Source organism: Python bivittatus, unplaced genomic scaffold (assembly GCF_059951505.1).
Source record: "Python bivittatus isolate LINGU-HERP-01145 unplaced genomic scaffold, Pbiv_v1 ctg000410_np1212, whole genome shotgun sequence".
NCBI lineage: Eukaryota > Metazoa > Chordata > Lepidosauria > Squamata > Pythonidae > Python > Python bivittatus.
In genome coordinates this window covers 5,882,858-5,908,241 of record NW_028277067.1, presented here as the reverse complement: position 1 = coordinate 5,908,241, position 25,384 = coordinate 5,882,858, and the positions used below count along the sequence as shown (strand labels likewise).

Sequence of the window (25,384 nt, the reverse complement as noted above, 5' to 3'; positions counted from 1 at the left end):
AACTCTGGTGGAAAAACAGCAATTCCATCTTGCTAGGATTCAGTTTAAGACTCTTCTCTCCCATCCAGGCCCTCACAGCCTCCAGGCACTGGGACAGGAATTCAATGATACCACTCATCTGGCCTGGGGTAGCAAAGTAAAATTCGATATCATCACCATATTGATGATATTGAACATCAAACTGCCAGATGACCTCTCCCAGTAACTTCATGTAAATCTTAAATAGAAGGGAAGAGTGAAGTGACCCCCATAAAGGAATAGCCACTGGACTAATCTCTCTTGTCCCAACACTGACTGGAACTGCCTACTGAAGAAGGAGCAGAGCAGCACCATCTTCCCAGTTCCTGCAGGCAGCCCACGAGGACACCACAATTTATAGCCTCAGAAGCTGCTGGGAGATCAAAGGATGAGGATGGGAACACTCCCCCATCCAGGTCTCAATAGAGGTCATTTACTGTGCTAGGCAATCAATGCCATCTGTGTTCCAAGTCCAGATAATTTCCTGTAGGATGCTTCATAGTTTGTTTGTTTGTTTATTAAAATTGTATGCTGCCCATCTCCCCCAGAGGGTGACTCTGGGCGGCTCACAGAGTAAAACCTGAAAACAATTAAATAAATACCCACATTAATTAATTAAAAAGTCAGGCTATATTAAAAAAAACCCTATACATAAAAAGACTAAAAACATTCAAGATGTTGGGGAGGTAGAATCAATTACCCACAAGCCACTTCCACTGGTGCGAGCCCCCATTCTTCCTGAAGGCCATGAGAGTGGGGGCACACCACACCTCAGGTAGTAAGTTGTTCCACAGAGCGGGGGCCACAGCAGAAATAGTTGACTCTCCACCAGCTTTACACATCTGATGAGGTGGGCCACAGTCACGGTTAAATTACTTTGTAATTAAGACAGATTGGCTTATTTAACCCAATACTGTGCACTACAACTTCTGCCACACCTGGAGATTTTCTGCAGTAACTTTGAGAGATTCCCATAAAGACTGATACTCTTAAATCTACCAATTCCACATGTACTTCACAATTACTTCATTAAGATGAAACCATTACATTTTAATGAATGCTTTGAATGTTTAAGTTTTTGTGCTAAGGTTGTCTAGGTGAGCAGCCATGAGGCTGCAATCCTATAGTTAGTCCTCGTTTAGCAATCACAATTTGGGACCAGCGGCTCTGTCATTAAGTGAAGTGGTTGCAAAGTGGGAAATCACTTGACCATGAGTTGCTCCATTTCCCTGCCCTTTGGAATGCTCACCCCAGTGCTGGGTAGCCTGCTGGCAGCTGCTAATTGTAACTGACAAGACTAATCAGTTTCACACCTTTGGCTTTTGTTTGCCTCCTAATAATTTTACATTGGCTTTCCTTTTTCCGACTCCCCCATCCTTTGGAACGCTCACTCCAGTCCTAGGATAATTAGTAAGATGGGAATTAATGTTTGTATTTACATTCATTGGAGAGGAAGGGATTACAAGAGAGTAAGCAGGCACACAATGGGGAATGCACATCGAAAGGAATGTGGTGGTGCGACAGCCCTGAGTGCACTATGCAAACAGCCCCAAGCGTGCTACACAAACAGTTCAGAGTATTCCCCATTGTGTGCCTGCTTACTGCAAGGTGGGGGGGGAGAAAAAAACAGGTCAGGCACAGGACGTGTACTGACTGTAATGGCAATCTCGTAACTGAGGGACGCTGCAAAGGTCATAAATGCAGGCATTGGTCATAAAGTTATTTTTTCAGGACCATCATAACTTCGAATGGTCGCCAAATGAGGCAGTCGGTAAGCAAGGTCTATCCATACACACATACTGGGGATTAAAGGGATTTATACAATCAATTATATTTTTTCTAAATACATACCCATACATTTTGGCTGCAAACTCCATACCATATACTATCTTGAAGCAGAGATAATTTATTAAACTTGTATGCCACCTGACTCAGTGACTGGGCGGCTCACAACAAACAAAATTTAATAAAATACAAAAAACAAAAAAGATGGCAAGTGCAATGAAGTGAGGGGTCTCACTCTCCCTTGCTGAAGTCCTGGGTGAAGAGCCAGGTCTTCATGACTCTTCTAAATAACAGCAGAGTGGGGGCTGTCCAGATCTGAGGGGAGATCTTGTTCCAGAAGGCAGGCACTGCTATAGAGAAGGCATACTTTGGGGTCCTGACAGATGACATTAATTGAAGGAACCCAGTGCACCAACCCTCTAGGATCAAATGGGCTGGGCAGAGGTTATGGGAGACAGGCAGTCCCTCAAGTATTCAGGCCCTATGCCATGTAAGGCTTTATAGGTAACAACCAGCACCTTGAATCATACCCAAAAGCAAATTGGCAACCAGTGCATCTCACAAAGCAAAGGTGTTACATGGGCATACTGAGGCATGCCCATTACTGCTCATGCTGCCACATTGTAGACCAGTTGAAGTTTCTGGGTAGTCTTCAAGTGTAGCTCCACATAGAGAGGATTGCAGTAGTCAAGCTGCGAGGTAACTAGGATATCAGTGACTGACTGAAGGATTCCCTGATCTACGAAAGGGCACAACTGGCACACAGATGGAATTGTGCACAGGCCTTCCTGGCCACAGCTGACACCTCTTTAAGCAGAAGCTGCAAGGCCAGAAAGACCCCCAGATTGCATACCAACCTTGAAGGGGGAAGTGCAACCCCATCCAAGATCAAAGATGGAATATCTCCAGATCAGAACCAGTCCAAACACTCATAGCCACTTGGTCTTGGTAGGATTGAGTTGGAGATGGTTCCTCCCCAGTCAAACCTGTATAGCCTCCAGGCACTGGGACAGAACCTTGACAGCCTCACTTGGCTGGCTCAGGGATGAAAGATGCAATTTGGTATCATCAGTATGCTGATGATACCAAACCCCGAACTGGAGGATGACCTCACCCAGTGGTTTCACGTAGATGCTGAAAAGGAGGGGAGAGACAGTAGAACCCTGCAACACCCCACACAGAAGGGGCCTACGGAGTTATCTTTCCCCCCAACCAACTGGAACCAACCCCAGAGAAAGTAAGTGGCCCCCACCATGAAATGGTGCCCCCAAACCATAGAGCCATCTCAGAAGGATACTGTGGTCAATAGTACTGAAAGCCACTGAGAGATCAAGGAGCACAAAGATGGGTGCACCACCGCCATCCAGACTGTGCCACAGGTCGTCAACAAGCACAACCAAAGCTGTCTCAATACTAAATCTTGGCCTGAAACCTGACTGAAATGGGCCTAGATAATCTGTTTCCTGCAGGGTTTTATCATGGCTCTCTCTACCATCTTCTCAACAACCTTCCCCCAAAAGGGGAGTTTGGAGACCAGTCAGTAGTTGTCAAAAATTGTTGGACACAAGGATGGTCTCTTGAGGAAGGGGCACAGCACTGCCTCTTTCAAGGCTGGAGGTACCATCCCCTCCCTCAGAGAGGTTGACACCACAGCATGGACCCAACCACGGGTCACCTCTTTGGCCACTTTTATGATCAGGTGGCTGAGCTGACAGCACAGAGAACCCTGTCCATTCCTAGCAATGGTCAGATGACTCTTATTTGATGGATGACAGGAAAGGTATAGAATTTCAGAACTGTACCTGGCCTGTCAAATGAGGCAATACATGACAAAAGTATTAATATTCTTTTCATTTTATTGTAAAAAAATGTTTTTATTTCAATTTTGTTTAAACATACAAGCAGAATTTCTCTTTTAATACTCCTTGTTAACACTGTTAAAACTAAATGAACCAAAGCAAAACAATTTTAAAAACAAAAAATGAACATTAACAGCCACAAATTTGGTATTTACAACTTTTTTCCTTTATAAGATATTTACAAGACAACTGATTTTACATATTTAAAATGGTATAAAAAAGGATGCATTTGCAGACAACCACATTTGAAAGGGCAGAAAAACAAGAGGGAGGGAATTATAGACAGTTTTTTTAGAACTACCATAAACTTGGTTAAAGAAAATGTTTGTTTGTTTAAAAAAAAATCAGATCTAATTTGCATTGGCTTTTCATTAACACAATTTTCAAATGTTGAACTCCTTACAGGGTGGGAAACTATTTGTTCCAGCCCATTCCCAGCTAACATCCACTGCAAACTTTTTCTACAAACCCTACCTACTTCCACACGCCCATTCATCCTTTTATGATGCACGTGTTACAACTGATTCTAAGTCTTTCTGAAAGAGTCAACATTCTATTCTGTTCACTGTGGGGACGGAAGAGACAGTATGTAATTTTATTCAGAACACAAACTGAATTATTTCTGATAATAGACTTATTTTGGGCTAAACAGAAACATTGTCTTCTGAAAATGGAATCTAGATTCAAGAACTGATCTTGTGCCCCATTTCCAATTACTTTAGAGAAAGCAAGATCAAGTTCCAAAATCAATAATGCCTTCAAGAAGCTTCTACCAAAAATCTGCTTCTTTGAAACATCCACGCTTGTACTTACTTGCAGGGGACAAAAAATAACCATTTATGGATGCATGCTGGCATGCTAAAAAGCAAAAGATCCAAATACAGCCATATTTAAAACAAAATCAGGCAAACATTTTGCACTACTTCAACTACAATAGACTACATGGCAGAAGAGAGGATCTGTTCGTATCATTTTAATTTCAAGTCATAGAATATAACTTTTAACAATGCTCATACTAAGTGTGCTACCTTTGGTGGGAAAAATAGTATTTTAAATTCCCAGGGGAAATTACCCAGAAGTGGGAATGTAACTGTCCTGAAATATCTAGAAATTAAAATGGAAAAATGAAACCATTTTTTAAGTGTCCTCTGAAAGTGATGCAGGAAAATAACCTGAATTAGGGTTTGTTTGTTTTTTTACAATCCAGGAAACAAACTTTCCCCCCCATTTATCTAGAAATTAGTCAGCGCAAAAAAAAAAGTTAGTTACACTATTCCCCTAAGCAGGCAATACACAGACAAAGGCAGCTTCCCAAAATGATGTAGATCAGGCAGAAGGACATGCGGTTTTACAAAGGAATTCCCTGTTCTCAGAGAAGGATGAAAGTTTTGATTTCCACTTACTTAAGAGTTACAGGATTATGATTGGCTTAAAAAACTGCCAAACTTTAAAACAATCACAAATTAAAGTTTCAGCTACTACTCAGTATTTCCATTGGGAAACCCAAACTGTCCAATTAAAAAACAATAATAATTGTTTCACAGTTTTGACAGGATATCTGGTAAAACAAAACAGGAAAACATCTAGAGACAAACTAGCATTGCATGGTTCATTCTGGATTTTGCCAAATTATCTATCAGAACTATGACAAAGTTGTGAAGGCATGGAGCCCTTCACTACCAGAACTACCTGCATTCAGTATTACAAATTCAAGACCTGATTAGTAATTGTATTTTGATCAGAAGGCATGAAAGGAACCCATTAAAAAGCCTTGGAAAGCCAATGGGGCAGGAGAAAATACATGAATCAATATGTGGATGCTTTATAGAACAGCAGTTAGAAGCAATAGGTCAAATGAAATGTCTGTGTTGCTCAATGATGGATAACCCTCTCCCCCAAATTTTCAAGGCCCTTAATTAGCAAGCTAATTATTCTTAAGAACCACACATACTCTGTGTGTGTGTGTGTGTGTGTATTTTTTTTTTTTTTTCAATCAGAGGTGGGTTTCATGTTTGTCAGGAACTCACAAATGGAAAGTGTTTCATTATACTATTATGCTTGTCCATCTTTCATAGCTTCTCAGTGGATTGTGCTGGTTGTAGCTTTCCAATACAGCTCAATAGAGGCACACCATAAATTGCTAACCTTATTCTCCCAACACAAACCTCCAATACTTTCTACCAAGCAAAGAAAAAAAATGAAAAACAAATGAAAAAAATTTCAGGGGAAAAAGAAAAAAAACCTATGTAAGCATAAAAAATATTTATAGTGAACAAGAATGTACATCATGGGAGATGGTAGAAGAAAGTGACATAACAAAACATATACAGTTCTCTGCCATTTGCAGCAAATAGCACAGGCCAACCATCAAGACAGATTTCTCCTATTTTGACATGCCTATTTCCTGCACGTCCGATGAGGAGTCTGTTTCTTCTGCATCTCTAGCCGGCAACGACTTCGTTCATCCAGCCACGGCAGTTCAAAGTTCCTGCCAGGCAAAAAGTGACAGAAGAAGAGAAGAAAAGGGTTAGCAGTTCATGTCTACAGTTGTGTAAGTTGGCTCCAAGCCTACATGTCTGGCAGCAAAGATCATACTAGAAATTAAACACAAGCCATAAGCACAATTTCTAGAAAATTTGCATAACATTTGAATATAGATAATATTGAACTTTAGCTACTGAAAAGTGTTTCATCGATAGCATTCTTCTACAACAATGGGTATTATTTAATCATGTTTGCCAAATAAACCACAATTGGCTGAGTTCACATAACCTGCTATCCCTTAAGCAATGGATTACAAGTTGTAATAAATGCATCCACACAACGCGCTAAGATAAAACCTCAACAACCACATTATGGCTTAGTGCAGTCTGTAAACCCAGCCAGTATCAATTATAGAAAAAAGTGAAACAGAAAAAAAATGAAAATGTGAATTTTAAGTCATGGGAGCTAAAACTAAAACCATTATTTTTTTCCCAATTATTTTCGAACTATTTTATCGATACATTTTCACCTCCTTACCTTTGCAATGTAAAAGGAAGTAAACCATGACTGCAAGAATGCAAATAATAGAAAGGCCACAGAAATGTGATTTGTATGATACTCACCATTAGCTTAAGGATGGAAGAGTTTCATCAACAAAATTAGAGAGTGAGAGAGTTTAAAAAAGGGAACAATTCAAGGTGGTCCCTTGTAAAATGGAAAACGGCATCTTTTATAAACAACAGTATATTTCTCTGAGATAGGATTGATAGTGACAAGTATTTCTTTGCTTAATCCATGGACAGGCAACTTCTGAGAGTCAGGAGCTGCAATTGAACCTCCCAACCTTTTGCATATTTCCTATTTTTTTTAATATTTAGTTGTTATTATTCATAGCCCAACTAAGGGATTTCTTATCAAGCCTTTATGATTTCTCACTTAACTTCACCATGATCACATCTCAGACAACCAATTCCCTATTACTACCTATGCAGCATTGTCCTTAGTTTTTGCAGGAGCCTACAGTTCTAAAACGCACTTACGATTTAAAGATAACAATCTGGCTAGATGCCATTTGTTAAATTTTTGAATTGGCCTTCTCTCATCCCAGTGAAACCCAAATCTGTCCACAAAACCACCAAGCAAACGATACACTACATAAGCAAGAACAAGGTAGCTCTCCCTTTACAACCTTTACAAAATACATTCTTCCTTAATGCAGATATATAATACATTGGCATACTTACTGTGGGGTTAATTTTGGTAATGGTCGGCCAAATGCTACAACAGGCAAATATGGGGTGATCAGCAAGCTTTCAACTAGAAGAGGAAATGGAAGAGAGAGGAACATTACATATTTAGCTACTATGTTCATTCACATATCATACTTGTTTTTACAATAGGATCATTCCAATCCAAGATTCTCTGTGCATAAGATAGGGATATGAGAATTCTGATAACCACTCACCATCATCTGACTCTGGGAAAAATGAGGTAACTTCAGGCTCAGATTCCTGAATTCCTTTCTTTTTATACATTCTAAGTTGCAGTCGCTGTAAAATTCTTTGCTCCCGGATACGCTGAATATCCCACCTGTGAGTGGAGGGGGAAAAGGAACAACAACAAAAACTTTCAAAATTTCATTTGAGGGCAAATCTGAGTATTTTAGGTTCTAGAAAAACCAGTATGCTTACTCTTGACTAACGTACCTCTGTATTAAACCAGATGCTTTTCAATTTCTATGGGTTATCCCAAGTCCTTGTATTGCAGCCAAATCATGAAATACCCATTTGTTCAATCCCTTGTTAGATGGAATTGCTACCCATGCTTTCTTCAACTAACTAATTATAAAGCCCCAATCCAAAGCCACTCAGCACATGGTATAAAGCAAGCGCATAATCCTAAAAAGTAGATTTAAGATATACCAACTGCACAAAGCCTTTCATATTATTACATGCCCCATTCTTAACAGCTGTTTGCAATCAATACAACCTCTATGTACCATTCATTGTCAAATGTTTAAATAAAAGTGAGAGCCAGCTTGGTCTAGTGGCTCAGGCACCAGGCTGGAAAGCAGGAGATTGTGAGTTCTAGTCCTACCTTAGGCATGAAAGCTGGCTGGGTGACTTTAAGCCAGTTGCTAGCTCTCTCTTAGCCCAAGTCACCTCACAGGGTTGTTGTTGTGGGGAAAATAGGAGGAGGAAGGAGTATTAGGTATGTTTGCCGCCTTGAGTTATTTATAAAAATAATAAAGGCGGGATAAAAAAATCTAAATCTAATCTAAATCTAAAAGTGGCTGCCTACGTTTCTGGCATGTAAACAGCTTTATTTCATCACTCACCTTTTCCTCCTTTTCTCATCCAATTCCAACTTTGCATGTCGTTTGGAGAAGACATTGTCTTCTAAGTTCTGTGAAAAGTTTAATAAAAGGGAAAAAAAACATACAGGTAACATTATGTGCTGTACCTTTCAGGGTATCTGAGTTCCTCTGTTTCCATTTTCTGATGGAAAGCATTTAAGTCTGCCTTGTTATGTGCCATGTGTTCATAAGAAGAGGATCTAAACTTCCTTTTACGATACTGTGTCATCCCAGGGTAAAAGGAAATAGGAACTGAAGATGTTCAGGACTGCCAGCTTTGCTTCTGGAAGGCCTGATATGCTTTTTGTATCTTTGCAACACCAATGGAAAAAAATCTATTTATTAAGATATTATTGCTTATTACTTTTCATATCACTGTTCATAAACACGATACAGTAAAAAATATGATCTGTCTAAAGTTGCTCAGTCAAGAAGCAAAATTTGAAAACACAGAGTTAGGAAAGATAAGTAAAAGGTAGGTTAGTTGTGGTGAAATTACTGTAGGCAGTTTCAAATACAGATGTTACAACTGAACAATTCTGCAAATCAATCATTCAACAGTTTTATTTTATTTAAATGATAGTGGTTAACCATCTCCATCATGTCCCTCAAGTGTAAATAAAAGGCACATTCTCACAGGTACTGCTTGCCAAAGAGTACTAGTTGAGGGGCAGGATTGGATTAGTTTTATCAAAATTGAAATGCTTATATTATTACAGGGATTTTAAATTTGGTCCTCCTTTGGTATTTAACTTTCCACTTTGAAATGCTGTGATGGTATTATTAGTATATTCATTTTGGCTATGAAAACAATTGTAGCCAGTCCTTAGGGCAACAAAAGGTCCAAAGACTCATCTCCTGCCCCTACCCTCAAAGTTGCAGAATCCCTCACGGTCATCCCACCCAAATTTGGCAGTTTTCCAACTTTTGTCAGCAGTATTTTAAAAAGAAAATAAACAGAAAAAGCCTTAAGTAGAAATAACCAATCACTTTTAAGTTCAACAATTCCTTTCAAAAGCTACATTAGTTTCACTTCTTTTGGTGATATCGCAATGACCCCACTACTTCCAACTCAGTGCTCAGAAATCAAATCTCTCCCCTGCCCTCAGCACAGTCGCTGGCCAAAAAAAGGATGTCAGGCCCGATATAGGATGAAAACCCACAACAAAAATAAGTGTCTTGGAGAATCACCATTCAGTTGTCCACATGAATAGGCAGGGTTGAAATAGCGGATATTTTTTTGCACCTGCTTGGCAAGACAAATTAAACCTAAATAGCAAGATTAAGCACTGTAATAAAAAATGAAGATGGTCAATCAGCATTGGCAGCCAAGGCCCTGGAAACCACATGCCAAAAAATGCCCTTTATCTACAACACTGCTCTGGAGAGTTTTCTTTATTTGACAATTAAAAATAAGGATTGTCTCATCCAGCACTATATCTTATCAAGGTATGACAATCCCTGTGAAATTCCCTTGAAATACCTCCCTTGGGAATCAAGTAGGCTGATGGTCAGCTTTGAAAATACTGAGCCAAGACAAAATGGCTGCTTATCAGTCTCATGAACATAGATCTCAGTACAAGAAACCCTGCTTTGTTCAGATTAGTAAACTATCTGTTTTATACTGAAGGCTAAATATAATTTGCAAACTCAAAAAACCACCATAACATGCTAAAATTCTAATAGTTATATTACGTAGAGCAGATGCAGCAATACGGGGGTTCGCTTTTTAACTATTCTTTGGACTGCAGAGAACAGGTCAGTATGTCATTAAAGGATGTGGATCCAGAATTTTCAGCACTTTGGGAGAGGTATATTTGAGAGCTTATTTATTTAGAGGGGCACTGTACTTATCAGAGGCTTAATGAATTCATTTTGGTATTTAATTTTAGGTGATAAATTGTACCATTGTAAATAAACAATTTGCCATCATGATTTTGGGGGGCTTCAGGGGCTACTCAAAATATATAATCCACAGCTACTCCAGATCAATCTCACCACTCCAGATCAAGAGATAAGCATTACAAAGTTTACCAGGGTATATATAAAAGAGATTGCCCATTTTGTCTGATATTTCAACATATGTTTCCATAATAGTTGTAAGGAATATCGGGTTAATCTAAAGGACAGTATTAAGGGTAGTTGTCCACCTTTCACTGGCAAATACAGAAACTATACAGTTCTTCTTCCATAACAATTTCCTAAACTACCTATTCTACATCAGTAATTATGCCTATGTGTTGCTCAATTCTTGCTGTAAAGCTATTTGCTTACATACCTCCAAAAGTTCAGAAGGATTCAGATCTCTCAGGGGCTCTACTGTGTGGTCCCTCCATGATGGAACTAGAAAGGGGAAAACAGTGTTATGATACTAATTTTAAAGAAGTATTTCAGTAAAGGAAGCTAACAATGTAGCCATCCAAATGTTTTGAGTTAAATTCAGCTTAGTTTCAATTATTAATTGAATTCAAATTAATTTCACTAGTATTAATTAGCTTAACACTTTCCTTTTTTTTCTTTTCACCATTCTGCATACATACTTGAATTTCGTCCTCTTTAGTGGACATACAATTTTCAAGTATTATTCATCTGATGGCTTGAATTTAACTTGCTGTTAAATTTATTTTTAAAAACTTCCCCACACTCACACAAGTGCTCAAGGTGGGTTACATAATGCCTTTTGATTTCATACTCAAGCACCCTCTGACAGAGACAGGATTTGCTTCAGGTTTCCCAGTCAGCTTTGGAGTTCAGCAAGGCTTTAATTTCAGCAATGTTCAAATGCTACAATCCAAAGTAAGCACTGTGGAATCATAATTATTCGGTGGTAAGAAGTCACTTGTTTTTATAACATTTTATAGACATCTAGATAGATAGATATAGTTTTTCATATTTAACAGCCCCATAAAATCAATCATTTATTTATTATTTTCCAGACTGTCGACAATCTAAAGCTGACCTGCAAGGATCTTCCCTTTTATCAGGTTGTACAGTTCAATACAAATCAAAATTCCCTTATAGAACACTGGATGGATTCCTACATCATACTAAGCCACAATGTGGTTCATCTGATTCTGGCTTAGCAAATTATATAATCTAGCCATTGTAGTTTATAAATCAATAACCAGTCAAACCAATCAAACCGTTGTATGGCTTACTATTATGTGCTATTGGAACCAATATTTATTATACATATATATCTTAAATATTTTATAGTACATATTCCAGTTAAAAGTATCTAAGTAGTATTAATTTTAGCCAAGATTTATAAATGAAATCCATAAAAGCCCATTTGCCTACACATATCATAATGATTGCCTATTTTATCATCTTCTGTGGCTGTAAACCAGCACTGTATTTTCTACCATTATACTTGCAAAGTTACCTGGAACATTTTCTAAAAGTTGCCAAGCTAACTTTTGAAGAGATTAACACTCTAAAGGTTATCTCTGGTGACCATTTACCCAAGACATTCACAGAGGCCTCACAAACTAGGTCTCTATAGCAAACCATCACCAAATCTTCTGAGTTTAAATCAGCTCTAGCTCCACCTGAAGAATTGGCTAAGTATCACAGGATCCTGCAAGAGACATTGGGCTCAATACTTTTAAAAAAGAGAAAGGGATTCATGAATGCTTATTATCCTTGAGAATTACAAGTGAAACATTTTCAGAGTATTTGAGGCACATGACCAAGTGGCTATTTCCATTGTGCCTGACATCTGAACTGCCCCAAAGTAACAAATTGGCTACAGATGGAAGTAAGCTGCTGGACTTAATGAACCTTTAAACAAATATAGCAAGGCAATTATTAAGACACAAGTACTTATTAAGTTAGCAAAAACAGTCAAATAGACAAGGGCAAAGCCAAAGACACAAAAAGAGATCAGGCCCTCAATTTGTTGTTGTTCTACTATACAATTGCAACCTGGGATTAAGTAAAAGCTAACTTAGAAGAGGAAGAAGCGTCCGCAATCTTGTGTGAGAGGAAAAAAAATCTCTTTCCCAACCTTCAAAAGGAAATTGCTTTGCAGCTTCTCCAACAAATGTATTTTGTTTGCCATTTTGTGAGACGCTGTAGGAAAAAATTGCAAAATAGCTCATTTCTGTTCAGGTTCAAACTGGTGAAACATGGGATGACATCAAACAAAAGTCCTAGACACTTGTAAGTAATTGGGGAAGATTGGGAATTTTACAGCTGAAATTGGAGAGGCACAGAAAGGACCTTACTCCAATAGGAACAATGACAAATGAGGATATTCAGCAGGAGAGCATTTGTTTTTCCTAACTGGAAGAACACTGCTTTTTCCCAAAGGGAAAAAAGAATACTATACCTGACAAGTCAGCTTGTAAAAAACCCAACAGCTTGATGAAAAAGACTGAAATGTTTTCCTTGAATTATATCTTCATGGGGAGTTTGTTTGTGAAGAAAATCAAGCTAACAGAACAAACTGTGCTACTATCAAAAGCATAGTGAATAGCAAATTCTCTCATTTAATCACTGCATTCACATACTGAACCTTAAACTAATATTTTAGCCTAATGTGTTGTGTGAATCTAGCCCATAGTTGATGGTTCATTGTGTTGTTTACTGAAGTAAACCATGATAAGGTTATTTTATGGGTTAAGTACGTGTGACCCATGCGAAGTAATCTCATTCCAAGACCATCACCCACTGAAGTACGTAAGGACAGTAATACCTGGTTGTTCTATGGAGAAAAGCCAGCAGGGATAACCAATCTATGTATGAAACATTTTGTCACACATTTTCTTCCTAGTTTCTTCAAGGCACATAGAGAAGCTATATACTTAAGAACTGATTGAAGAAAGCCTGGTGTTAGTCATATTTGTTTTAAGTAATTCTGCCCCCACGCTTAATCTCAAGATATAGAGTTATCCATGGAAGGAATCAACTACTTTTTCAGAAGGCTACAAAGAAGGAAATTAAAACAAGCAGTTGCTACACAAACACATACAACGGCTATCCTCTGACTGAAACAGCATAATGCCCCTCCTCTGAAACAAGGACATGTATATTAAGATGCTCTTCTGTAAATACCTCATTCCCTGTCCCAAATTTAGCTCTCATGGATAAAGATATGAAAGTATGCTGAAAGTCTCAGACATTATGCAGTAAGATGTTTTCAGCTGCCTACACTATAAAGATAAACCAATTTAACTATCATGGCTTCTCTTTAGGAAACCTGAAAATTGTAGTTCAATTAAAAATGTAGTGATTTCAAATCATTCAATACTTTGAGAAGACTAAAATCTACAAGATCAATGAACAACACTCTTTTCTTTTGATCCTTCATCTTCCAAAATTTCAGCTCATGATCTTGTCAGCTACAATTCTTTCCTTGCTATGTAAAGTCAAGGCTCAATTCAATAAATTATATTACTGTTTATCATATATTTTATATAAAACATTTGGAATGCCAAATTTATGTTATCTAGATGAACACTTGTTTTATTAATGCAGAGTACATCAGAAAAAACTCTAGCAGCTAGGAATGCTGATTCCTACAAGAGTCTAGACGACAGAGCAGATAAATTCTGGATAGCTCAAAACCCATTTTTCATGGTCTCCCATTGTCTAATTACTCATACAAACATACTATCACTCAAAGCTTATCAGTTTGTCTTCCATTACCAGCACTACTTTATTTATACACACAAACACACATACCTCCACGTTTTATGAAATATTTTAGTAATTTTTTAACCTATGCAATCAGAATTAAAAATAAGAACATGTACACATTAATTTACACAATTGAGTCTGATCTGTTTGCATATCACAGTAGGCCTGAATTTCTGCAAATATTGGCTTACCATGAATCAGAAAACATAACCATAAACACTGCTCAATCTGCTCCCAGGAACAGATAAACAAACTGTCAAATCTCTTTCCATGGCTAAATTATGATGAGATCTTACGTAGGATCTATAGCATGTGCTCTTATCAATCTAGTACTGGAAGTCATGCTTTATTCATGTTTCTGATCCTTGGCTTGTTTGTAAGAGCCAAGACAAGGATCCTGGTTTAGAGAACAATCTAATTGAAGACTTTTTCATGTATTCATTCCCATTATAGAAGGGGTCAATTGGCAGCAATTGAATAGTGTGTGGCAGCACATTAGCTCATTGACAATACGACATAATACTTGGCTCATTGTGATGTGTGAACCCTTCCATATCTTACATTCTTTGCTTCAGTGTAAAGTACAATAGGAACTTCTCCATGCCTTTTCTTAACAAAGCTACACTATATGTATAATCTTGACTTCAGAAAAATGACCTTTATACCATATCTTAGCATTCTGTTACATCAGAACTTTGGCAATTCATTGTCTTGATCTTTTAAAATAGTCTGACTAGACTATCTTAATCAGGGTTCTGTTTGCTACTCCATTTCTTCTAATCCCCAGTGAGGCCAACTTTTATACCCAATCAGTAACCTGCAGCCCATTTTAATCCTACTTATTTTCTGCCTCTTCCTCCATTTCTACTTTCCCTTCTGCTCCACCTTTTTCTTCATTTAAAGGTAGAATAACTGCTGATTTAACATATACCTCAGTGCAGAGTGCAACTCTAGTTTGGATATTGATTCAAGATTTCAAAACTTAACTGTATCTTGTCCCAAAGGGTGACAATGCTATAGCAGCACCTCATAAACTTAGAATAAACAATTGCCACAAAACCTTAACTCTAATCACTGAACAGCTTGTCAGAGCAACTTTGAGATACAGCCAAGATAGCTTATAACCTAGGAGTTGCCTAGGAAGGGAACAAAGGCAGAGAGAGACCCCTAATTTATTACCTTGGAAAGCTCCAGCAATACCAGACTTCTCAATCACACAAACCAGTGCACTTCTCTTGGATCACTTTAGCTAATTTTCAACTGACAATTAGTTAGCTGATATACTTCCTTTCATTTGTACAACCAACCCCTCCCCCCATCATGAAATATCATGAAAGGGAGCAGATGGTGACAGAAAGGGATGTTTATTGCATATATTGTGAGCACATTGAGCCATAAATGTCACTGTTATTCATAAATATCACCACAGGTCACTAAACAGGGTGGTTGATCTTCATACACTGCTCACACGCAGTCTAGAGCAGGCAGGGTTTCAAAGGCTTCGATATTCCAGACCCAGTCAATCACCTGCATCAGCATCACTCAGAAATGGAATGTTGCTCTCTAGCTGTCTTCAAGTGTTCAAAAAACTCTTAAGGAGACCCCCAATGAATGAGTTCCATGCCCCCTCCAACCCACATCAGGCCAATCACCACAAAGGCACAAGCAAGCCTCTTACTTGCTACAGTCTCCTCCTTCTTGGGAGAAGGCTCTCGCAACGGGGAAGGGGGTGGCTGGTGCCACCGACACAAGTACATTTCAGTGGTGGAAAGATACGGCAAATCTTCTATTTCACTGCAGGAGCCCTTGTCCTTTGAATGGCACCCAGGTCCTTTCAATGGAGTCGAAGACTTCAATTGTGTGTCCACCAATAATCGAGTTTTCTCTGGAGTCTCCTGACTTCGCAGTTCACGTCTGCTTATTGACTCAGTTAAAGAACTACTGGGTTCCTCCTTTAATGGAGAAGCCTTTGGCGTTTTACATTTGACTTTTGAGAATTCAGCTACCAGCTTCTTCACTGGAGTTTTCCTCTCGGCACTTCCAAACGCAGATTTTCTGCAAAAGGACAGGGAAAGGAGCTAATAGCAGCAAATAGAAAAAAGGCTATAAAGGACCTATTGGGTCTTATCAAGGTATTTAAAAATTAGAAATCAAATTAAAGTCCAACAATTTCTCAGATCTAAAGGGAATTCACACATGGATTTAAAACGACCTTTTTTGAAGAAGTCACAAGATTTAGTTCAGCATAACTATCAGGATCTCAGAATTCAGAATCATGACAAATCACAAAAGTACTATCCTATAGCTCCTGACCAGCTAAACTTTATCACATTCAGTATTTAACAGAAAACCCTAGCCTGAATGAAGCGCTTATCTCAAAACCAGCAATCAATAGATTATTGTGAATCAGCAGCAGCGTAAGTCACGAGCTCTCTATTTGAAATCTCAAATCATCCCTCCATCTGTAAATGTAGGGGAGGTGTAATAGCATTAATATTCCTTTACAGTAATGTTGTAGGGATTACTGAAAGTGTACATAAAGCATTTTCAATACTAAAAAGTAGAGGAGTAATTAACATTTTGTAATTATTGATCTATCCCCAAAATTCTTCTGTAGAAGATTTTTTTTACCATCAAAGCATGTTACATTCTAAAAAACAAAAGGCAATGTATGAAGTGATTATGGACATGGTGATAATAAGGATGGACTGTAGTGACAGAAAACTATGTAGAAATACAATAAATGGTATTGATATAAACTAATTATAGCTATGTTTCCCTTTCTTTTTCTTATCTCTTGTCTTTAATTTCTTTGGCCTACTACTTCATATTTCCTTTCTGCACTCTGCATAAAGTTGCTTCCCCTAAAAAGGAACAGTAAGATGGGTATATAAGACACACTGTGCCCTCTTTTTTCCTTGGCAAAAGGGAGGAACAAAGACATATCAAATTAACATATAAGCTTAGGTACCATGCTGCTCATGCAGATTATCATTCAAAGTAATATTTCCTGCAAGTAATTCTACTTAGGAGAGAACTATAATTGAGGGTGCCCCATTTAATCATGATCTGGCTCTGAAGTGAGATTCATGTCCCCCATTGACTAGCAGGGGAAAACAGAAATGGCTGTAACTTTTTAAAAAGTATTAATATACAATTAAAGTTACAGGCAAAGTAAAAATATTCCAGCATGCAGCTAGTTATACAAAAGGAGGGTTCCCCCTGCCAAATTTGGGATGTTAAAAAAAATGAATCAATCCCCTCCATTGTTCAGTTAACAACTCTCAGTAAAAATGCGGATATTGTAGATTCATTTTGGCACAACTTGTCTAATTTCAAAAAAGCAAGCGCACAGGTTTTGAAGCTAGGTTTCTTTAAATTCTGATCAATTTCAGTTCAATTTGAGTTACTTTGTGAGGATCCTGTTTCACATCAGTGAGAATCGGAATTAGTATTCAAGAAATTGAATTTGATTCAGTCATAGTGATGTATATCCTTAGTGAATATTTTTGCAACTAGGTTTAACCACTGATGTTTCCTCCAAAAACATTAGAAATTAGATTTTGCAAGATATTAGGATTTCTTCGTAAGCAACAGATACCTCTTTCATAGAAGTACAACCCTGGCAGAATAGGTTTAAAAACATACAATTGCAGCTTTCTAGCTTTACCGTTTGTGACCCTTCCCATTCCTTCCATATGGGAAATGTTTCAAAGGCAGCGGCTGGGAGGTCTCCAGGAGCTCTTGTGGTGGGCATTCTATAGGCAGCTTCTCAGGTACTTCAGGGTCAACCTTCTCCTCTGTTTCATACCCTTGAAATATCTTGTGTTTCTCACGCTCGTTGTCCTTCTTCACCAGTTGCATCCTCCTTTCCATACGCTCAATTCGAGCAAGGAGCTAAGAACATAACATTGCAATTTGATATTAAAGGGGTATTCCATTAATTAAATCCGATGTTCCTAGTTACTAAAACTCACTCTACTTTGACTTTAGATGGAAACAAAGTGCAAATTCTACACAAGTTGCACTATTTTCATATTGCGAAGTCTGCAGTGCTTACCAATATACTGTGTGATTATTTGTTTAAAATAATTCTTGACAAGACTGTCACCATTTGGATGTACTGTGAGGAAAAATATTCTTTTTCAAAATACATTATCATCCATTTTCAGCTAAATGACCAGAAACAGTAATCCTTTCCACAATGAATATACACACTGTGTTTAAACTGTTGTATGCCAGTGTTAATAGACTAGCCAATGATGTATCTCTTTGCCAGGATATAGCTTTTGTTTCAAAAAAAGAAGTTGGCTTCCTTTTTATGAGGAAACACCATGGTAGTTACTTCTAGTACATGTAAATCACCAGAGAGAATAGTTTTTTAGAGCTGTTAGTGCTATGGATTCGAAGGCAAAAAGGTGCATTGGAGCATGCAAGGGCATGCATATAGTACTTATTCGCAACTCATTAAAACAAACTCAACTTTTCTTGGGACTGCATGGCAGCTTCAAAGGGCAGCTACGCAATCCAGGAAAATATTTACTTTAAAGCTTTAAAAAGTTGCAACTGTCTGCATATTTGCCCCTGTGTAACCTAAAGCACCTCTTTGCATTTGAAATGAATGTGCCCCACAGCTTTAATAATGTAAGGGCTCAATTTCCAAATCAGTGGATGCTATTACTTCTATGAGAAAAAGGTGAAATTTCTACTGTAATAAATAAGAATTTAGAGGAGCAACCTTGCAGCTGTATCTTATGTTACTTCCCTTTGTTAATGTGAGATGGACCTATGCATGTTCCATTTTGAATTATATGCACATAATAGTGTACATTTAACATTTCAAATTAGGATATTTTTACTCACAGAATATTAAATTATAGGTTTTAAAAACCTATAATTATTAAAAACACAAAGGATGGTCAATGTTTACTACTACTTCCTAGCTCACATTCATCAGATAGTACTGGCAACAGACTCTGTCCCCGTGGTTCTTAAAGCATATACCCAGAACCGATACCAGAGCTTTAAAAAGCAACACACATACAACTACAAGCTCTCTATCTAATAAGGGTATCTTAATTCTGAAGCAGTACCACAGAAATCAAATATAGAGCCATTTATGACAGCTTTATTGGCTGAAAACTCAGCTTAGCTGTGAATGCCACATGAAGATTTTGTCAAGTTGTCCCCTTTATCTAAGCTGTCAATTTGTAAAGCAGGAGCTAACAGTGGTCTATTTCATAGGACTATCAGACTTTCCCTTCTCTTAGGCACACACTATCAAAAATCTAACTTATGTTTCTCTTTGCCTCTGTTTCCTTTATACAGATTGCTATATGATTATATTCAAAGGACCTGCACATTGCATGCAGCCACTAAATAAAATTTTGAGGGTCCTCCCTTAGGCTCAGAAGCTGGGTAGGTGACTTTGGAACAGTCACTCTCTCTCAGCCCAACCCACCTCACAGAGCTGTTGTGGGGAAAACAGGAGGATGGAGCACGATGTATGCTGTCTTCAACTCCTGTTACAAAAGGCAGGTTATAAATCTAATATAAATAATTGCAAAGTATTTGGACTGGAATGTTAAAATAGAATTTTTAAAAATTATCAGGTTAATACCAATAACAGGAACGCAAGTGAAATTATGCTATATCTAGAGCCTCTCAACTATACAATAAACTAAGAAAAGCAATGTTTTAAGTGGTTTGCATCATACTGGTTTCCCTTTAATTAAAAAAAATGTAAAAATAAAATCAGATGGGCCAAGGAGCCTTCCAGACTCCAATGAAGATATTGCTAGGTACACAAGGGCCCACAGGTGTCACTTAAAGAGTGTACATTTTGTTCCAAATTCCTTACCCCTTCCCCATTTCAGCCACTGCTATGGCACATAATTTTGGTTTAAAGTATTGCAAAAAGTTCCTGATGGTATGAAATCACTCCATTTCCTCAGCTTTCAGGTGGAATGATGGCTGAATAGCCAGGTAGCTTCACACAGCTACGATAGCTCATTTTTTTCCCCCAAATGACCAGACAAATGCAAGCAATATGTACAGAAAATACTGCTGGGGGTGGGGTGTGAGGAGCAGTAGCAGTTCTTTTCTGTGGAGAGTGGAGGTGAAAGAACAGTGATGTCTAGCGGGGAGAGGGTCCAAAAAGTCCAGATGGTGGTCATGGCAGTGCAATCAAGGCCCCAGCCCTTTACTTATTGAATTACCCAGATGGTAATTCTTAGAACAGTACAATTTAAAACCAATTTCCACAAAGCTTCCATTTTAAACATTACTATTGTGCGCAACATGTAAGAGAGGCTGGTGATATTCTAGTTATTTGTAAAACTGAAACTAAAGTGAGGCATCTCCCCATAGGAAGAAGGGGTGGAACAAAAACAAGAGAATCACTGCAGATACCTTATAAATCTGCAATTAGCTAATGCAGAAGCAACCAAGCCAGCAGTTCTAGCATCCACCTAACTTGCAAACTTTCATTTATCTGTTCTGTATATATTCTAGCTCCTCCTGGTGTGCATGTTTATGGTTTGCTTTTTTTTTTTAAGCCTATGCAAGAGCATGCAAACTACTCAGTCTGCTATCATAACATCCTTGCCTGCAAAATGGCAGCTGACACCTTCATATTGGTTAACTTTGCACAGGCCTGATGGGAGATTTTTTTTATACTGTAATGTCGGAACACAGTCTTCTGCTACAAACAGTAAAATATTAAGTATGTGTGCTGCTACTTCCTGAAACCAGAGGCTAATGCTACTACCCTACCCCACATGCACTTTGAACATAGACCCTGAAGATTATGACTAAAGGAGAGGAGAGAGAAGTGCTTCTTTCCTTAGTAATAATGGGTGCAGCAGCTGCAGGAACTGGAAAGAGGGGGCTATTTTTAGGCTGCAGACGTGTCATGCATACAGGCCAGGATTAAAATCCTTTCTGGCAATTTAGGGACAGGAGTTGGAGGGGGAACAGTTAAAATGATAAACCATAAAACAACTATTTCTAGGACTACAGCTAAGAACTTTACATTATACACTGTTTACTTCAGATACTACTGTCTCAAAAACAGCAAAATAAACAAACCAACCTTCATTTGCAGCTGATCCACATTATCTCTCCCCAATCTTCAGCCTATACCTCATTTACCTTTTATGGTAACAGGGTAAGTAACAGACCACTTATCCATCCCCATGCTTGCAGTAGGCATCTCTTTTGTACAGAGAGGCAGAATTCTCCATTAACATCAGCTCTCATGCTGCAAGTTCATAGGCTCTGAACAGCTGAGTTTTACATTATTTACTAAGATGAGGGGAAGGCAAGATAGAGTATGTAGGGTCCGAGCAAAGTAGAGAGGAATGCCTTACCAGAGTGGCACATATTTTTTTCTGCAATATACATAATTAAAAAGTGGACTGGTGCTTCTAGAAAATGGGAAAGGAAGGAAATCACACAGAGAAGGGATGTAAGATAGGCACTAAACCTACACCTGTAATATTCCTTTAAAATGTAGCAGTTAAAAGGCCCTCCCTCTCTCCTCTTGGTGTCCACATGGCATAAACTGCAGCTGATTGTTTTGCTGCCCCAAACCCGTCCCCTTTAAATTAACTCATTTTGTGCCACATACTTCCCCAAAGCACATGCCTGTTGCTTTAAGTTAACCCTGATGTTGCCAATTCATTCCTGTCCTGGGGCCATACACCCTTCCTCCTCCCAGATAGCTGCAATCCCTCCAGAATCCATCCCCAAACATTACATATCTGGGCTGTACTAGTGTCCTTAACCCCACCTATCAGGTAGCCAAATCACCCAACAGGCTTCTTGGTTTAACCCCTAGGCTATTAACCCTACGGTTGCTCAACTTGAGGCATACCAATATTACAGGCTATATTTTAGTCCAATTAACTACCAAGCTGTAACACTTTAGTTACACCTTGTATTGCTGGGTTTGTTGTATTGTAGTTTACTATGATTATACAGAAAGTAGGACTCTGTTTTTGAATTTTATGCAGCTCTCATTTCCTTGTCACAGTTAATCTCTCTCATACTGTTTCTATATTTGATTTTCATTTCAGGAGCCAATCCCCAATTACACTAAACTCTTTACCCACTCTTCTACTCATGCATCCTATTTTGATTGGTAGAGAATATCTCTGTTGGATTCTTCATCTTTCTTGCTTAACTCTCCCTGTATCTAGAACTGATTCCCAGAACTAGGTGCCAAAGTCATATACTGTACACTTATCCCTTCACATATTATCAGTGCCAGTTCACCCTACCACTTCTACAAATCCATTCTCACTAAGCATGTGCATCCCCTTCATTAGACGCCATGATTTACATTAACCCCTCCCACTGTTAACACTAGGATCCCGAAGTTAACCCTTCGAAAATCAGTGCACACCCAATATTTTAACTATTAACCCTTGAATTACCACATTTTCCCAGAACATTACTCGCTCCAACTTGAACGTTAACCCATCCTACCCAACATTCCCCAATACCCAACTCACTGTGTCCCTCTCGGCTTTGAGTTCTTCGATCTCCTTTTCCTTGGCCTGCAACTGTTGCTGTTGCTGCTCGATAAGGTCCAACTGAAGCAGCAGGATCTGCTTGAGGCAGGCCGCCTGGCTGGAGTTGCCCCCGCCGGCCCCCATGGGGCTCTTCCGAAGGCTGCTCCCGCCGCCGCTACCGGTGCTGCTGCTACTACTAGCACTTTTCCACTTGCCGCTGGGTTCCGATGAAGCCGGAGAACCCCCCGCTGCCACTGCTGGGGGTGGAGGAGGCTGCCCGGGTTCAGCCGTAGCGGAAGCCGACGACGGTAGCGGCGGAGGAGGCGGCGGCGAGAGAGACGCTGGAGCTCCTCCAGGCCCGGCGTGGGAGCCGCCGCGCTTGCCGTCTTTGGCGGCAGTGGCGGCAGCAGCAGCGGTGTGTCCGGGCAGCACCGCCTGGTACTTGGAGGGGCGGGAGCTGCCGGCGGCATCGCCCACGCCCGCTTGCCGAGTACTGCCTGCCGGGCACGGCGAGGGCACTAGGCCGCCCCAACAGCAGCCGCCGCCGCCACCTTCCTGTTGTCCAGGAGCCGCGGCCGCCGCAGCCGCCGGAACGATAGCCCGGCCCTTGGGGCCCGCTGCCGCCACAGGGGCCGGCACGGGGATCTGGTTCTGCGGGGGAGGCGGAGGCTGGCGGAGATGCGGCGGCGGCTCCTCCTCTTCCTTCGGGCCAGGCTCCAGCAAGCCCGGCCCCGTCGTTGTCGTCGCCGCGGTTGCTTTATACACGGTCGATCTCATGGCGATGCAGCACCTTCAGGCTCCAGATTCTGCCGCGACGTCTCCTCCGCCTCCCCCTTCTCCTCTCCGCTGCCGGTCCGAATTCCCCACCTGGACCCCTCGGGGGGCGCCGCCGTCGTCGCCACCCGCCCCACCAAGACCCATCGCCTCCCTTTCTTCCTACACCACCTTCCCCCGGCCGGTCCTCCCGACTCACCAACCTTCACTGCTCCCTGCCGCTAGTGCAAGAACCATCTCTTTGCTTTTCTTGCTTCTTTTTCCAGACTACAGGAGTGCCAGCCCTGCTGATGCAGGAAAAGCGAAGCGGGGGCCCTGCTGGCTCTCCAGAATGGAGGGGCCGCTTCCTAATAAATGCGGCTGATCCGCTTAGATCAGTCTTAGATTCTTCTGCAAGGATTGGGGGGAGGGGTACGTTTGCTTCACCCTTTCCCCCCAAAGGTTCCCCTGGAAGGAGGAACGTAAAAGGTGGCTTTTGGTTTCTTTCCTTCCAACGGACACAGCGGTGCCCAGTGGGTATTGGGGGGGGGCACAAATCGGGGAAGGGGATTACGTCTTTCCTCGCCCTCCCAGCAAGAATGGTAGAGAGGAAGCGTGTGGGCTGACCAATGCAGTTCCCAAATCGATCTCCCCAAATGAGGAACAGCGAGCAAGCAATCTTCCCTATCTAGTGGATCCCCTCACTGGGAAGCAACCTCCCCCAAGAACGTGGGAAAGGTTGCCGGCTTCCCCCTTTGCCAGTCTACAGGAGGAGCCGGATACAACACACGATGTTGTGTCTTGTACGCTGGAAATGGGAAGCTAACGGGTTCCCTCCCAAGTATCTCGCTCGCCTAGCAGCTTTCCTCCGATCCTTTCTGGGAATAAGGTGGCCCCATATTCAGAGAGAGAGAGCAGTTGAAATTAAGGGGCTCCTTCCACCTACTCTTCATTAATAAAATGAGTAGGGTGGAGAAAGTATTATGGGAAGGGCTACTTTTACAGGTAAGATTGGAACTTCCCTCAGTATCAGCGGGGGGGTGGGGGGTAAATATAGGTGGGCTCCTTTTGCAAGGCGCAGGGGCGTAAGAAAAACTCCCCTCCTCGAAGGCTAAATACTTATTTTGAGGGGCTGGATAGGAGATGCGCGGCCTGAAGCGTCCACGGGAGGCGCAGGAATTTCCAGGCGTTTCTCCCTTTCCTTCTCCTCCCCTAAACCCTAATCCGGAATTTTATCACACTCTGACAACACGGCGGAGCGGGGAAGGGGGAATTCGGTGCAAAAATCCGGGGCTCCCGTTCTGCTCAATCGGTTACCTTTAAACGGCCGCCATGGCCCGGGCCGCCTCCCGGCACTGCGCATGCGCCAACCGCCATTGAGGGATGGAAGAGAGGCACCCTGGAGGGGGGAGGGGCAACGCTCTGACTAGGCGGGGAGGAGGGGAAGGGAAGATAAAGGCGGGGAGGAGTAATGCAAGAGCGGCGGGAGCTAGATAAAACGAAAGGCTGAGGAGCTTCCCGCCTCTACTAGCGTATTAGCGATGCATAATGCAGATACAGAGCCTCCTACAACGCATGAGGTACTCTTAAAACATTAGATGCTTCCTCAATACCGAGAGCACCTCCAAAATCAGGGAGAGCACCTTGGGAATGCAGAAAAAGTATTATTTTAGTGCATTTTGAATGTCAACATACATAGCTCAACAGCTGTGGCTCTGGAAGTCGATGCTCCCAGTGAACCCTCTAAAATCCCCGAGGTCCTGTCCTGAGCGAGGTCCATAATTGGGTGGTTCAAAGTTCCAAGGCAACTGCACAGCCTTCCCCAATCTTTGCTCTCCAGCTGTGAACTTCCAGAGTGCCCCAACTCACATCTGGGAAGGTCCTGGATTGGGAAAGGCTGAAGAATACAAATGAACAACCTCTTCCACAGGGCTCTCCATCAAGGACTGCTTTGAAAGGCTTTTTATTGT

The 25,384-nt window shown here is 40.6% G+C and overlaps 1 protein-coding gene across 1 annotated transcript; it reads right to left on the bottom strand.

Moving 5' to 3' along the window:
* Positions 1 to 5,615: 5,615 nt before the first annotated feature.
* On the bottom strand, positions 5,616 to 25,045 carry MSL1 (MSL complex subunit 1). Its single transcript, XM_007420683.3, has 8 exons — positions 22,662 to 25,045; positions 17,816 to 18,042; positions 15,824 to 16,200; positions 10,781 to 10,845; positions 8,485 to 8,552; positions 7,612 to 7,736; positions 7,391 to 7,463; positions 5,616 to 6,150 (listed from the first exon to the last, which is right to left on the bottom strand). The coding sequence occupies exons 1-8, from the start codon at positions 23,436 to 23,438 to the stop codon at positions 6,060 to 6,062; spliced, it is 1,803 nt and encodes a 600-aa protein (XP_007420745.2). The 5' UTR covers positions 23,439 to 25,045; the 3' UTR covers positions 5,616 to 6,059.
* Between the last annotated feature and the right edge of the window lie 339 nt (positions 25,046 to 25,384).